The 15,292-nt window shown below is 40.6% G+C and overlaps 1 protein-coding gene across 8 annotated transcripts in view; it reads left to right on the top strand.

Moving 5' to 3' along the window:
- The first annotated feature begins 1,167 nt into the window (after positions 1–1,167).
- The window catches only part of LOC126427019 (zinc finger protein 493-like), a 99,307-nt gene continuing 85,182 nt past the window's right edge, over positions 1,168–15,292 (top strand). For 4 of the 8 annotated variants that reach the window (XM_050089182.1, XM_050089180.1, XM_050089181.1 and 1 more), the window contains exons 1-2: positions 1,168–1,275; positions 2,909–2,997. In XM_050089182.1, coding sequence (XP_049945139.1) covers positions 2,926–2,997 — 72 coding nt within the window. In that variant the 5' untranslated portion in view covers positions 1,168–1,275; positions 2,909–2,925. Of the gene's footprint in view, positions 1,348–1,557; positions 1,758–2,908; positions 2,998–15,292 lie in introns of all 8 variants that reach the window. The other 4 variants (XM_050089178.1, XM_050089176.1, XM_050089179.1 and 1 more) reach the window with 4 other exon arrangements.

Raw genomic sequence — 15,292 nt, 5'->3', positions numbered from 1 at the left:
ACACTCAACAATGAAAAACAATAAAAATTTATGGTAGAAGCTAGATCTGGTGCTTATTTTGGTGCTAGGGGCTATCAGGTGGATACTACAGGAAAAAACAGTGACCTACAGTATACTGCTAGAGGCTATATTGTGAATGTTAGTTATAAATGTTAAACAGTAACCAGCGGTAAACTACACCTACTGGTTATCCCTCGCATTTACAGTGTAATCAAACGTTTACGTACACGCGAAAATGACCTAATAAAACTATAAAAACGGCTACATTCAATGTATCGAGTCGAAATGACACAAATAAACGTAAATACTGAGTATTGTACACTGACAGATGCAGGTACAAAACAAAACCTTTAGCTAACAATAAGAGTTCAGAATGAAAAGCACAAATACGAGCTCTACTTTATAGGAACCCATAGGCTCACAGTACACGATCACTAATGCCCACAACAAACTAAGGAAAATAAGCAGACGGCGAGGAGAGTATTAGCTTTCTGCTAACTAAACCGTATGTAAGAAGGGCTCAGAAGTTTTATTGTAACATTGATTTACTCAGACATTTTAGTGTAACACTAATTTACCACGTATTTTACGTCTACTTAACCGTTAACGCTCGCAGGTTGCGCTAGTCAAACGTATGCAAGTGGCGTTAGAGTTCACCGTCAGTATCACTTTTCCTAATAAAACGTATAAAAACTGCTACCTTCAATGTAACGAGCCTAAATGACACTAATATGCGTGAATACTGAGCATCCAACACTAACTTAAACTGATTAACCCTCGTATTTAGAATGTAAACAAACGTTCACGTACACGCGAAAAATGACCTAATAAAATGTATAAAAACTGCTATCTTCAGCGTATCGAGTCTAAATGACACTAATAAACGTAAATACTGAGTATTGTGCACTACTTAATTGATGATCCCGCGCATTTAACAATGTAATTTAAGAATGTAAACAAACGTTTGCGTACACGCGAAGCTGTCCTTCGCTTTTCCTATTCAAACGCAAATAAAAACTGAAACCTTCAATTTATCAAGTCTATTTCACACTAATACACGCAAATACTATAGAAAATACAGAAAAAACTGTTAATTACATATCTCGTAACACTCACTGAAAAAGACGTAAAATTTTGCTGTTGGCCACACGAGCGACAAGATTCACACTGGTTTTGAATGCATCTGCTGGTTCTGCGATACAGTCACCCTTCGTGTACTGTGTTGTCAGCAGTAACCTCGTGGTGTCGTGGAAATTTGTGTGTGACATTCTCCAGGTAATTTATAAGCGTTTATAAACTGCAAACAAGAATAAGTGAAGAAATGTGTTTCGGAAGTAAATTAACATGGTACTTAATTTCTATCACAGTAACAGTTGAGTTTGATGAGCGTAATAGTTCGCGAATATCTTGTGATGACTCTGCTGTTTGAGGCTGCTGTCTTTTTTATGTTTTAATTTTTAATGGGTACATAAGGATGAGATTTTATTCTGTATTTAATTGTGATCACATCACCTATAGTGTCCTTGGTGACGGTGTGTGAACGTTGTAATTTTTCAGGTTATGTTCATAACAACTAAATACCTGAGTTGTTTGTGCTTGTTTTTGGCCTGACCGGTAAAATCGCTACGTGTATCTAAGTAAAAGAAACGGCTGAGTGTGTGACGTGCTGTCAGGAGCAGTTTGTCTGCGAAGTAATCTCCTCATATACTTCGTGGCTAACGAGAAAAGGCGGACAGTGAAATTCAAAGGTTGTCCATGTTAGTACGGTTATTTTGACTTACTTAGCAGTAATAATGATTGTGATGATAATTTTCTGTGATGTGATGTAGACATATAGCGGCTCCAGATTTTAGGGCTAACGTAAGCATTTTTTAAAGTGCCCACAGTTACTACATCATTTCATGGTTTGAGGATGTTCGCATGAAAGGAAATGCTGCAATTCTGTTGCATTTTGTTAGTTTTCACTGTGCTTTGATTATTCGTGTCGTTAGTATTCGTGTAATCATATGTAAATACCAGTTTGTTGTAGTGTGTGGGTTTTAATGGAGTTCTGTGTAAGAGTACTGTAACATCATTTACGAACTGGCGAGATACAAGGTACAGATTAACTATAATCTGTCTAACATAAAGCATTGCATGTCATCAGCACTCAATAGATCATTCATCATGTTTACAGTTAGAATGAAGTCGTTTAAGTAAATCAGTTTCGTTAGAAAATGCTAACCAATGTTTAATCTTGATGGTAATCAAGAATGAGAACTTCCGCATTGCAATGTGCAGTCTACAGTGCAGGTATTGGTTTCCTTTAATAGCAGGTAAAGATTCTAAAATGATGACGCTTCCTCTAAATTGAGCATACATCCGTGAATGAATACAGATGAAGTAAGTTTCAAGGTAATGCCTATGTTGAAAATGCATATTCACTGATAAACAATCCGTATGTCCGGATTTTCTTCATGTCCCTATCATACTGAAATTAACACAATGAACCAAGTATAGAATGAAATATTTGATGTTATTAAGTAATATCGCTGCAATCAATTGCCTGCTGTGATTGTAATGCTGAAGTTAATGCATGCACACAAAACTACACATCTTCTGTAATTGTCACAACAGGATGGTATCCATGAGCCAGTGTTACAAAGAAGCAGTAGCAACTTTAAATGCTCAGTTTCCATTGCATGTTATTTTATGATTGTTCTCACTCTTCATGACCTGCAAAATGTGAATGAGTTTATATCACTGAACACACTTTTCCTCAGCCACTTTGAATCTGTTTCCTGTGTAATCACCAGTTTACTGCACGCAATATATGAGTGAAAATACTGTCTTTGAGCTATACCTCATGGTAAAAACAGAAACTGAGTGGGCCAAAAACTTTTCTTATCTGATTGCTTTTTCTTTTCAGACTGTAGAACTGAAGCGATGGACCAGGAGCCAACTAAGTGGATAAAAAAAGATGAAACTCATGAAGTACAAACTGAGTTACACTTCATAGTAAGTGGCTTACTTGTATTTCTTAACAGGGTTTCATTAATTTCTGTGTGCAGTGTGATGCGTGAATACATACAATTGATGTCATATAGCTGGAAACATGAATAATTCGGTTTACTAAACTGATGAACTTACTGTCTTAAACATGACATTTTGCACAGTGCATTGAAATAAGCCTTGTATTAAACCTCACATAGAATTGGGCAAGAGTTTCAATTTAATGTTTAGTAAACATGGAAAACTTTTTTAATGCACAACCCAATTATACTGATAAACTGGTTGCCATAAAGTGGGTGTATTCTGCTCTGATACACCTCTTTTGAATGACAAAATTTTGAAGTGACATTCGGATGGTCACTGATCTGAGAAGTACATTTTATTTACTTTGAATATGTGAACCCTATGTAAGTAGAACTCTCAGCAGTAAAGTTAAATTTCTGACAAATATCACATGGGAGCATAAATTGTTACACAGCAGAATGAATTTGTATGTTGGCAGCAAAGTTTTGATGAAGCATGGGGCTACACATCAAATATTGACAGGTTTGTTCATAACCACTTTCTGAATTTGCTGCACATTGTTATGCATATTGTTTGTGAAACTGCCACAATGTTACAGTTACTGATGTAAATAATCTTACATATACATGTCACTTGAAATCTGATGTAGTGCAACCGGTTGTAGGGTATTCACCTATCAGCAGCAAACAAATTCACTTGGTGCCACTAGTATTTTTATCCTGCAAATGAGAATTGAGCACACTGACACAATCACGCAAACTACTTGTGAACTATCTGTGCTGAAAAAATCTGTTTCAACATCCATCTTGAGTGCAACTGCAGAAGTACTGGGATAGCATTAATGCAGCATTTGCATTTCAATATATGTGAGTACTTCATTATAGATTATACAGACTATGTGAACAGCTTGCAATTCATTTGACAAGCATTATCACAACAGTAATCCTAAACAATCACTGTAAGGAAATGATAGGAAAATATATATACTAAATTTTATTAAATACAGTAAAAGAGCGGTTAGACCCGACACAGTTCAGGCTTTGGCTTTGACCCCTGATGTAATGATGGTTTGGCATTCAGGATGATATGTATGCACAACACACATCATGTAAATGAAAAGCAGTTTGAAGATCCATTGACTTTGGGCCTAAACTGGAGAACTATTCAAAGGCTACAAGGTTAAAATGTGGTTCTAGACCCACTCCCCCCCCCCCCCCCCCCTTGTAACATTAGTTGTAGTGGCAGTCTGATTCATAGTGCATCTCAAGGCTTAGCCTATGTTCAAAAGTGGCAGTGTGGCTGTGAGCTGACAAAGTCTAGAAATGTGAAAGCCAAGTAAAGGATATGGCAACAAATTGATCAGTAGCACAGCCTAATGTTAACCAAAACATCCAAATGGTGCCCATAACGTAACTTTTTACCTACAAGAAGTCTTCTCATACTCTGTGTGCTGTGTTAGTTGATGAACTGAACTTCCCTATGACCTTAACATTTTATCAGTTGAAAGCCACCTTCTTTGCCAAATTAATTAAATGTTAATTTTTAATTGGTGTATATTTTGGGCATGAGCACATGCTGGAAACTAATGACACAAAATTTCTATTCGGAAATTATTGAAGCATTTTAACTAAAACAAAATTAATATTTAACATATTTATTCTTCGTGTTTGTATATTTATTTCAAACATAGTCACTGTGGCACTGAACACCTTTCTCCCAGTGAGACACCAGGTTGTTGGTGTCGTCACTGTAGAATGCTTGATTTCGTTGGCAGACCCACAGCCTCACCTACGCTCGCACTAATTCATCACTATCAAAGTTGAGTCCCTGAAAGTGTTCTTTAAGTTTTGCAAACAGTTGGAAATTCATTGGCTCAAACCTGGTCAGTATTGAGGCTGATCAATAATAATGAATCAAAGGCGTCACTGTTGCCGGTGCAAAAAAAAAAAGTTGTGTATGGTCTGGCATTGTCATGCTGAAGGAGAGGGTGTTCCACATGTGGATGAACTATTTGAATTGATGCTCTGTTGTCTGACGGTTTTCTCACGTGCTGACACAGTTAATCTATCTCTCTCTCTCTCTCTCTCTCTCTCTCTCTCTCTCTCTCTCTCACACACACACACACACACATCCCCTGCAGTTCAGAACTGTTCATCAGGAGGGTGCTGCATACTGTGTCAGCAAAGTGGTAACATCAACAGTGTCATATGCATGACAACTGATATTAAGAACAGAATCAAAATTTTGGAGGCATTATTTTCTGGCACACTCTTGTAATAAATTGATGCATTTTACAATTGCCTCAAATGTTGCAGAATGGTTCCCTTGGCATTGCCCAGCATCCACTTGGAAGTCATAATACTAAATCCATATACACAGCAGCCAAAGCATTATGATCACTGATCTACTATCAGTATAAACTCATCCAGGCAATAGCATCTCACCTTGTCTTCTCGTCAGACACACACACGTTGCATGGAGTATCAGTGAGCATCTTGTCTTGTTGTAAAATAGGAAATGCGCACAATCTGAGTTTGGCCAAGAGCAGATTTTGATGGCCTGAAGGCTTGGTATGAGCGTTTTGGAAGCTGCACAGCTTGCCAGGTGTTGAAGTAGTACTGTGGCAGTTGTCTTCAACACATGGTAAAACAAAGGTGAGACCATGGCCAGACGTTATGGGGTTGGGCAAGTACTCCTCATCACAGATGGTAGACATCATAGGCTGGGCAGACTGGTAAAACAAGACAGGCAACAAACTGTGGTGTAACTAACATCAGACATTAATGCTGGGCAGAGTACAGTTGTGTCTGAATGCACAATGCTCCAAACACTCCTAATGATGAGTCTGTGCCGCTGATGACCCACGCCATGACATCGACAACAACTGAAATAGGTATGTAACTATTGGCGCTGGATGTTGGCACAATGGCCGAGCACTGCATGGTCTGATGAATCCTGATACCTTCATCGTGCCTTTGGGAGGGTTCATTTCCGTCACCCACAAGGGGAACAGCCTCTTGACTCCTGTACTGTTGGGGCCTCCATTATACTCTGGGAAACAACCACGTGGGCACCCATGGGTCCAGTGGAGCTCGTGTGAGGCACCGTGTCACAAAAGAAGTACTGTAAACTGGTTGCAAAGCACATCCACTCCTTCTGTTGTTGTTGTGCTCTTCAGTGGGAAGACTGGATTGATGCAGCTCTCCATGCTACTCTATCCTGTGCAAGCTTCTTCATCCCCGAGTAACTACTGCAACCCACATCCTCCTGAATCTGTTTAGTGTATTCATGTCTTGTTCTCCCTCTGATTTTCACCCTCCACCCTTCCCTCCAATACTAAATCGATGATCCCTTGATGGCTCAGAACCTGTCCTACCAACCAGTCCCTTCTTCTATAGGGTGGCACACAAAATGTGCTACCATTTGGTTTTTGAATATAAACTTTATTGTCAATACAATCTGAAAGGAACATACACTATAATGAAGAGCCGTCCATGGAGATTTGTTCTAACTCAGTACATGCTCAATATGCCCATCATTTCGTTTCCTAACTTTCTTCAAAGGAACGCTGAAGTTAGTGAGTACCCTACAGCACATGTCTTCCCTAATTTCACTGAAAGCTTAAAGAATAAGTCTTCTGAGCTCCATTAAATCACGTGGACATTTCAGGAAATTTTTTTCCTTTAGGTACCTCCAAAGAAAAGAGTCACATGGATTGAGGTCTGGACTGTTGGGGGGCCAATTTTGTCCATCATTGAAGCAACCTGGAAACCTGAGTGAAATGATCCGCATGTTGAAATTCTCGTGTAAAAACTCCAACACAGTGTTTGCAGTATGTGGCCTTGCTCCATCTTGCATGAATTACTGTGTGTTGAGGGGCAAGGCAGTAGCAAGAAGCTGTGGAATGAATCTATTCCGAAGCATGCTCAAATAACGTTCGCTGTTCAGTTTCTTCAAAGAAAAAGGGTCCAGTAAGTCCGTGACTGGAAATTGCTGCCCACGCTGTAATCCTCTGAGCATATTGTCGTTCATGAAGCACTTGTGGGTTATCAGTGGCCCAAAAGTGTACATTTTGTTTGTTAACCGCACCATCTAAATGAAAATGTGCCTCATCTGAAAAGCGAACGTTGTTGAGTGATTCTTCTCTATCCTCCACCCACTGAGCAAACAGTAGTCTCTGCTGCTTGTGTTCTTCAGTGAGCTTCTGTGCACAGGTCATCTTGTATGGGTACATGTGGAGGCCACTTTTAAGAATGCATTGAATGGAGCGACTGGATATTCCCACTTGCACTGCTGCCTTTCTACACAATTTCCCGGGACTTCTCTGTACAGCAACTCGTACTGCTTAAATATTTTCCGGCAAACAAACAGGCTTAGGCCGAGGTCGCTTCGGATCCAATACTGTTGCTTCCTGTACAAATTTATCGTACAACCTGTGAATGGTCTTCTTGCAAGGGACCCATCGTGTGTTAAACTGTTGTCGAAAACGCCTCTGAGTCACAACAAGGCTTTTCGTTTCACGAAAAAGTAACACAATTGCCGATCGTCGCTGTGTTGTCAGTCTTCCATTGTCATCCATTGCTGGATACTAGTCTCCTAGTGACAGTATCGTGAATTACATGTCATTTTGTAACTCATTTGTTTTTCCAAGCTCTGCTGGTACTGCTGTAGAGATCCCAGCGGAGTATCTAATGTGTGGTGTAAATTGTAAAAGAAACAATTGGTAACACATTTTGTACGCCACCCTATAGTTAAGTTGTGCCACAAATTCCTCTTCTCCCCAATTGTATTCAGTATCTCCTCATTAGTCACACAATCTACCCATCTAATCTTCAGCATTCTTCTGTAGCACCAAATTTCGAAAGCTTCTGTTCTCTTCTTGTCTAAACTATTTATCGTCCATGTTTCACTTCCATACATGGATACACTCAATGCAAATACTTTCTGAAAAGACTTCCTGACACTTAAATGTATGCTCAATGTGAACAAATTTCTCTTCTTCCGAAATGCTGTCCTTGGCACTGCCAGACTACATTTTATATTCTCTCTACTTCAACCTTCGTCAATTATTTTGCTCCCCAAATAGCAAAACTTATCTATTACCTTAATTGTCTTATTTCATAATGTAATTCTGTCATCATCACCCAATTTAATTCGACTACATTCCATTATCCTCGTTTTGCTTTTGTTGATGTTCGTCTTGTATCCCTTTTTGAATGCGCTGTCCATTCTGTTCAACTGATCTTCCAGGCCCTTTACTGTCTCTGACAGAATTACAATGTCATTGGCTAACCTCAAAGTTTTTATTTCTCCTCCCTGGATTTTAACTCCTACTCAAAATTTTTCATTTGTTCCCTATATTGCTTGCTCAATATGCAGACTGAGCGACACCAGGGATAGGCTAAAACCCTGTCTCACTCCCTTCCCAACCACTGCTTCCCTTTCGCTCCTCCATTTTTATAACTGCCATCTGGTTTCTGTACAAATTGCAAATAGCCTTTCACTCTCTGCATTTGACAACTGCCACCTTCAGAATTGAAAGAGAGTATGCCAGTCAACATTGTCGAAAGCGTCTTTAAGTTTACAAATACTAGAAATGTAGGTTTGCCTTTCCTTCATCAATCATCTAAGATAAATCATAAGGTCGGTATTGCCTCACGTGGTCCAACGTTTCTACGGAATCGAAACTAATCTTCCCTGGGGTCAGCACCTACCAGTTTCTCCATTCGACTGTAAAGAATTCATGTTAGTATTCTACAGCCATGACTTATTAAACTGATAGATCGGTAATTTTCACGCCTGTCAACATTTGCTTTCTTTGGGATTGCAATTATTATATTCTTCTTGAAGTCTGGGGGTATTTTGCCTGTCTCATACATTTTTCTGACCAGATGGCAGAGTTTTTTCAAGGCTGGCTGTCCCAAGGCTATCAGTAGTTTTAATGGATGTTGTCTCCTCCCAGGGCCTTGTTTCAACTTATGTCTTTCAGCACTGTCAAATTCTTCACGCAGTATCGTATCTCCCATTTCATCCTCATCTACGTTCTCTTCCATTTTCAAAATATTGCCCGCAAGTGCATTGCTCTTGTATAGACCCTCATAGGTCTCTTCAGTATTCCAGTAGGCAGTGTCTGTCTTACCCCTGGTCATATATGCCTCTACATCCTTAAATTTGCCCTGTTACCATCCCTGCTGAGCCATTTTGCACTTCCTGTCGATCTCATTTTTGAGACGTTTGTATTCCTTTCAGCCTGCTTCATTTACTGCATTTTTATATTTTCACCATTCATCTATTAAATTCAGTATCTCCTCTGTTACCCAAGGATATCTACTAGCCTTGTCTTTTTACCTACTTGATCCTCTGCTACTTTCACTAGTAATCTCTCAAAGCTACCCTTCCTCTTCTGCTGTATCTCTTACCCATGTCCTTCGCAATGGTTCCCTAGTGCTTTCTGAAATACTCTACAATCTCTGACCCTTTCACTTTATCCAGATCCCATCTCTTACAATTCCTACCTTTTTGCAGTTCTTTCAGGTCTGGATAGATATCTGCCTATTACACATTACAACCTTCTCCAAATGTCGGCGGTATCTTTCAGTCAGCAGACAAGATTGGCCTGTATGCTTTTGTGCTGCATATGTCCCTTCATGCTTCCACTTCACTATCTCATCAGAAACAGTGGACGAAGGAATGTTCAGGAGTGTGGAAAGCTCGCATACAGACATGTGACACCAATGAAACCCTCTCACCTGACCACATTCAAAGTCAATGAGCTCCGCGGAGCGCCCCATTTTGCTCTCTCATGATGTATAATGACTACTGAGGTCTCTGATATGGAGTAGGTGGCAGCACAATGCACCAAATATGAAAACGTAAGTTTTTGGGGGTGGCTTGATGCTTTTCAGCACATAGTGTATGATGAAGTTGTGCTCTGTGCAAACTTCTACCAGACGGCTTCCTCTTTCAGTCCTTACCCACATTCCATATTCACCTCCTACTTTTCCTTCTCTTCCTTTTCCTACTATTGAATTCCAATCCCCTATGTCTATTAAATTTTCGCCTCCCTTCGTTATCTGAATAATTTCTTTTATCTCATCATACATTTCTTTAATCTCTTCATCATCTGGGGACCTAGTTGGCATATGAACTTGTACTACTGTGGTAAGTGTGGGCTTTGTGTCTATCTTGGCTACAATACTGCATTCACTATGCTGTTCATAGTAGCTTACCTGCAGTCCTGTTTTTTATTCATTTTTAAACCTACTCCTCCATTACCCCTATATGATTTATAATCCTGTATTCATCTGACCAGAAGTCTTATTCCTCATGCCATCAAACTTAACCAATTCCCACCATATTTATCTTTACCCTATCCGTTTCCCTTTTTAAATTTTCTAACCTGCCTGCCTGATTAAAGGGTCTGACATTCCATGTTCCAATTTGTAGAACATAATTTTTCTGACTCCTGATAACGATGTCATCCTGGAGATCTGAATGGGGGACTATTTGACTTCCGGAATATTTTACCCAAGAGGACACCATCATCATTTAATGAACAGTAAAGTTGCATCCCCTCGTGAAAAATTACAGCTATAGTTTTTTCTTGCTTTCATTCGTTTACAGTACCGGTACAGGAAGGCTGTTTCGGTTAATGTTACAAGACCAGATCATCATTCATCCTGACTGTCGCCCCTGAAACTACTGAAAAGACTGCTGCCCCTCTTAAGGGACCACATGTTTGTCTGGCCCCATAACAGATACCCCTCCGTTGGGGTTGCACCTACAGAACGACTATCTGTACCGCTGAGGCACGCAAGCCTCGCTACCAGTGCCACGGTCCATGGTTCATGTTAGGTCCACTCCTTCGTGACGATCATGTTTCCCATTGAGTATACATTTAAGTGTCAGGAAGTCTTTTCTGAAAGTATTTGCATTGAGTGTGGCATTTTTCATGAAAACAATGCACCATTTCACAAGGCCATGAGTGTGATAGAGTGGTTTCAGGAACACAGTGGTGAGTTCCAATTGATGTGTTGGCCACCCAACTCACGAGCCCTGAACCTGGTTGAACAGATCTGGGATGTGATTTAACATAACATCAGAGATCATCCCCCCTTCCAGAATTTACGGCAATGAGGTGGCCTGATTGTATAAATATGGTTCCAACTTCCTCCAGTGATCTATGAAGGCCTCATTGCTTCCGTGCCACTATGTCTCCCTACTGTTGTCTGTGCCAGAGGTGTACATACCAGCTTTTAGATGAGTGATGATAATCTTGGGCTGATCAGCCTATGGCAGTTACAATTATTGAAAGAAGATTGTTTTATTGTAATGATTGTGATGGTATAATGATACTGCCACATAAAGTTCGGCTAAACAGTACATGCTGCCCACGAACCCTGCATGGTTCACCCTCCAGTCCAGCTTCAAGACACCGACTGCCCGTGAGATCCACTGCTGTTCCTCTACACCCATTGTTGCTCCACAATGCCCACTGGTGCCACGAGCTCTGAGCTGTGAGAAGTGACATCTGCCAGGCACATGGGGCTCGAATTCGAAGAGGGAGCCCACCGTGGTTCAGCCTCCTCCACCAAACCAAAATCCCCCTTCCCCACCATTAAGGAGCCCTTTACATATGCCTCTCCTTGATATGAATAATGTGCATGTGTGAGGCTTTACTCATCTATAAATTCAGAACCAGGAGGTTTGCTGAGCTGACCACCCTGACAATCTAACAGGGTCCCAACAACTGAGGAGCTATCTTGCTATCGAACCCTGACTACCCCTTTTCAGCAATATTAGGGTTTCGGACTAACACTGTGTCCCCAGCCTTTCCAATGTTCTTGAAGCAAATCATTGATTGCCTACAGGTTGACAAGAGGAAAATTGACTGGATGTGCTAACATAAGGAATACTGGAGCAGCCTCCAGGGACTTGGGTTGTGCAGTGTTAAAGATAAAATTGAGCCACATTGTCTGAGCCTTGTTGTGAAAGGTAAGCACAGCCTTCAACTTGCAGTTCACCTGGTCAGCAAAGTATGCTGGTAAAAGGATTTGTGGTCACATCTTTAATTCCATTGTCAAAGCAGAACCTCACAAATAGCTGGGAAACAGAAGCTATCAAGCATCCTCGGTGGCCTGGAAACAGAAAAAATTCATAACAAATGCTGGCCAGCTGCCAGGATGGTCATTTCTCTGCCCGGAATGTGTCAAAAAAACGAGAAAAGTCATCCATGATAACTAGTAGGTGCCTAACACACACACACTTGATGAAGTGGACCTATATAACCCATACAAAGTTAATCCATCAGGCATTCCTAACAGGTAGACTCTAAAAGCCACTTGAGGGAATTCAAGTTGGGATCAGCTCCCTTATGGCTCTCACACTCCTCCACCAACCTCTGGACAGCCTTATTCAGGGAGGACCAGGTGACATGTTGAGTGATGTTGACCCCACCAACCTCCAGGCTTGCTTATACAGGGAGTACCAGGTGATGTGTCATCTGATCTTGACAACAGTTTTATAAATGCCTAAGAGGGTAGTATGGAAATAATGAGCCAAAACCTAACTAAGAGCTTGATTGTCAGTCTTAAACAAAATTCCTTGTGTTCAAAATAAAATCTGAATTTCTTAAGGGCAAGCAGAACCGCCAAGGCTTCCCATTCATACATAGAATATTTCATCTCCACAGGTGAAAGTTCCCAAGGTGCATTGCTATAGGACATCAACATGCAACGCCTCCCCTGCCATTCTGTTCCTCCAGAAGAATTAGGTGTCCATCTGCAAGAAGAACACGAGCTCAAAATTGGGTATGGCTAATACTAGTGGGTTACTAAGTACCACCCTAATGGCTTCAGAAGATTCTGGATGACTTTCATCCCATATGAAATTTCTTAAATCGTTAAGGCACCCCACTAATTTAATAAAATTCGGCACAGACTTTCGAAAAAAAATTGTCATGCCTATGAACTGTGCCACAGCTTTCTTATTTCTAGGAGCTGGAAATTTTCGCAAATCACTAGTATGCTCCTGGTCAATTTCAATCCAATCAGTGAAACTAAGATGTCCCAAGGATGAAACCTATGTGCCAGTGTCATTTTAGATGGTTTTACAGTAAGTCCCACCTCCCTCTGGTAAACCAGAACTGCCTCAAGATGTTGCAGGTTTTCAGACAGACTAGAACTGTAAACAATCATGCCATCTAGGTAATTAGAGACACACTTGAATGTGAAATCACCAAAAACACAATCTAGAAGGCAAGACATAATGGTAACTCCCGTTGAAAAACCAAAGGACACCCTGTTAAAATTGTGGAGGTTCCAATCTGTACAGCAGGCAGTAATATACTTGGAATCCTCTTTTAACATGATCTGATAATATGCGAGATTGAGATCCAGGACAGCAAAATACTGAGCCTGACTGAACCAAGTAAAAGAATTATGCAGATTGGGAAGTGGCACAGATTCCAAAACTATGTTCTCATTAACTGCACAATTACCCACAACAGGATGAAACACCCCACTGCTGCCCATAGATACTGAGAATATGGTAGAAGCATAGGCTGAAGTTGAGGGCCTGATGACGGCATTGAACAACACATTATTAATCAAAGTACATATACATATCATCCTTGATGGAGAAAACCTCTCTGGAATGTCATTTGTAAGGCAAATCTTGTACTGGATTTTATCGGTGATGTCCAATCTGTTAGTTAAGATCTGTGGTAACCGATCAAAAACTTCCAGTACCAGCATCACCTCTACTGGATGAAGGTGACTGAGCTGAAATGGCAAACATTGCGGTAACACACTATGAATTCCTGTGGCAACCTGACAGGAGCACAATGTGAATGTTTCAGCTGGGTTAAATTTAAAATAAACAACCCTGCATTGACAAACTAGCACAAACCCACTACCACTTACAAAAACACACTGCAAAATTAAGTTCACTGAAAGATTTTTAGTTACTATCCACTTCACAGACCAAGAAAATTTTCCAATACTCAGTCTTGCCAACCAGAAGCAACATGTGCCCAGTGAGAGCTCAACATTGGAAGGACGGATGCAAACAAGGCAGTTCACAGGTATGGTGGAACGTCAAATGCCACAGATAATCTAAATGAGAAACTTAACTACCAGAGTTGAGGAGGGCACACATTCGTTCCTGGTTAAGTTGTACCCAAAAATAAGGCAGGGGTTCCCGTTCCTCGGACTTGGCACAGATCCAGCCCTTAGGCAGTAGAACACTACCGTGCCTCTTCCATTCTGTGTGATGTCGGCTGTTTGATTCTCCTTCCATGTCACCAGACATCGCCATACAAAATGCCACTCTTTGTTACACTGGAAACACATCCTACACTTTTTCCTTATGGGTGGTCCCCTTTTAAATTGCTTGGAATCTCAATCCCCATCCTGATAATGACACTTAAACCCCCATCACTGCTGGTCTGTGAAACTCGGACTTCAATAGCGGACACCAAAGCCTCTAATTCAGTAAAAGATGTGCATATATTAGTGAAGGTAATCCAAGAACAGTCCTGTGGCTGCATTTTCTGTAATATATTATTGAGTATTTGTATCTCTGTGACATGCAATTCCAGGGATGGAATGGTCGTATGCATTCATCTATGAACCTAGGAAAAAGTTCATGAGGAAACTGCAATAGCCAAAAATGTTTATGCCTGAGTAGCCTCTTAATACGAGGTGACAATTTCAGGCCAATAATTGATTTTTACAACTCCCTTGATGTTGCACTTTCATGTAAAATTTGATTGAAAACATGGCTTAACACAGGGGGTACAGCATCTGAACAACAACATTGTCAGTGATGGCCAAAGTGTCAGCATGAAACATTAATTTGACCATGATCCATATGATGGATTTCACCTGTCTTTAAATTCTACATTGAAAGTTCCATTATAGCTTGCAGCAGTAACATTATTTGGTATGGTAATTTCCCAAATGAATTCTCCTGAGGTCCTTAAAGGTGTACGTAGCATTCCTACTACTTCCAGCAGTTATATGTCAGTGGGAGAATCTTGTTAACCACCTATTGCTCCTAATTTGTCTAAATAAAGGCAGCTGTCCCTGTAACTGCAGAGCTAATGTACTCTGCTCAGAATAGAGATTACATTGTGCAATACCCCACAAGTGATTATCCCAATGGATCAATTGTGCCTGAATTATATGTATTTGCTTATGATGGGGCTGACTACTTTCTAAACACACTACATTCTGACACAAGATTGTCATGGCCAGAGCTCAGGCAGCTAGTGCAA

The sequence above is a fragment of the Schistocerca serialis genome, chromosome 11 (genome assembly GCF_023864345.2).
Source record: "Schistocerca serialis cubense isolate TAMUIC-IGC-003099 chromosome 11, iqSchSeri2.2, whole genome shotgun sequence".
In the NCBI taxonomy this organism is placed as follows: Eukaryota; Metazoa; Arthropoda; class Insecta; order Orthoptera; family Acrididae; genus Schistocerca; species Schistocerca serialis.
This window is presented reverse-complemented; position numbering and strand designations above follow the sequence as displayed.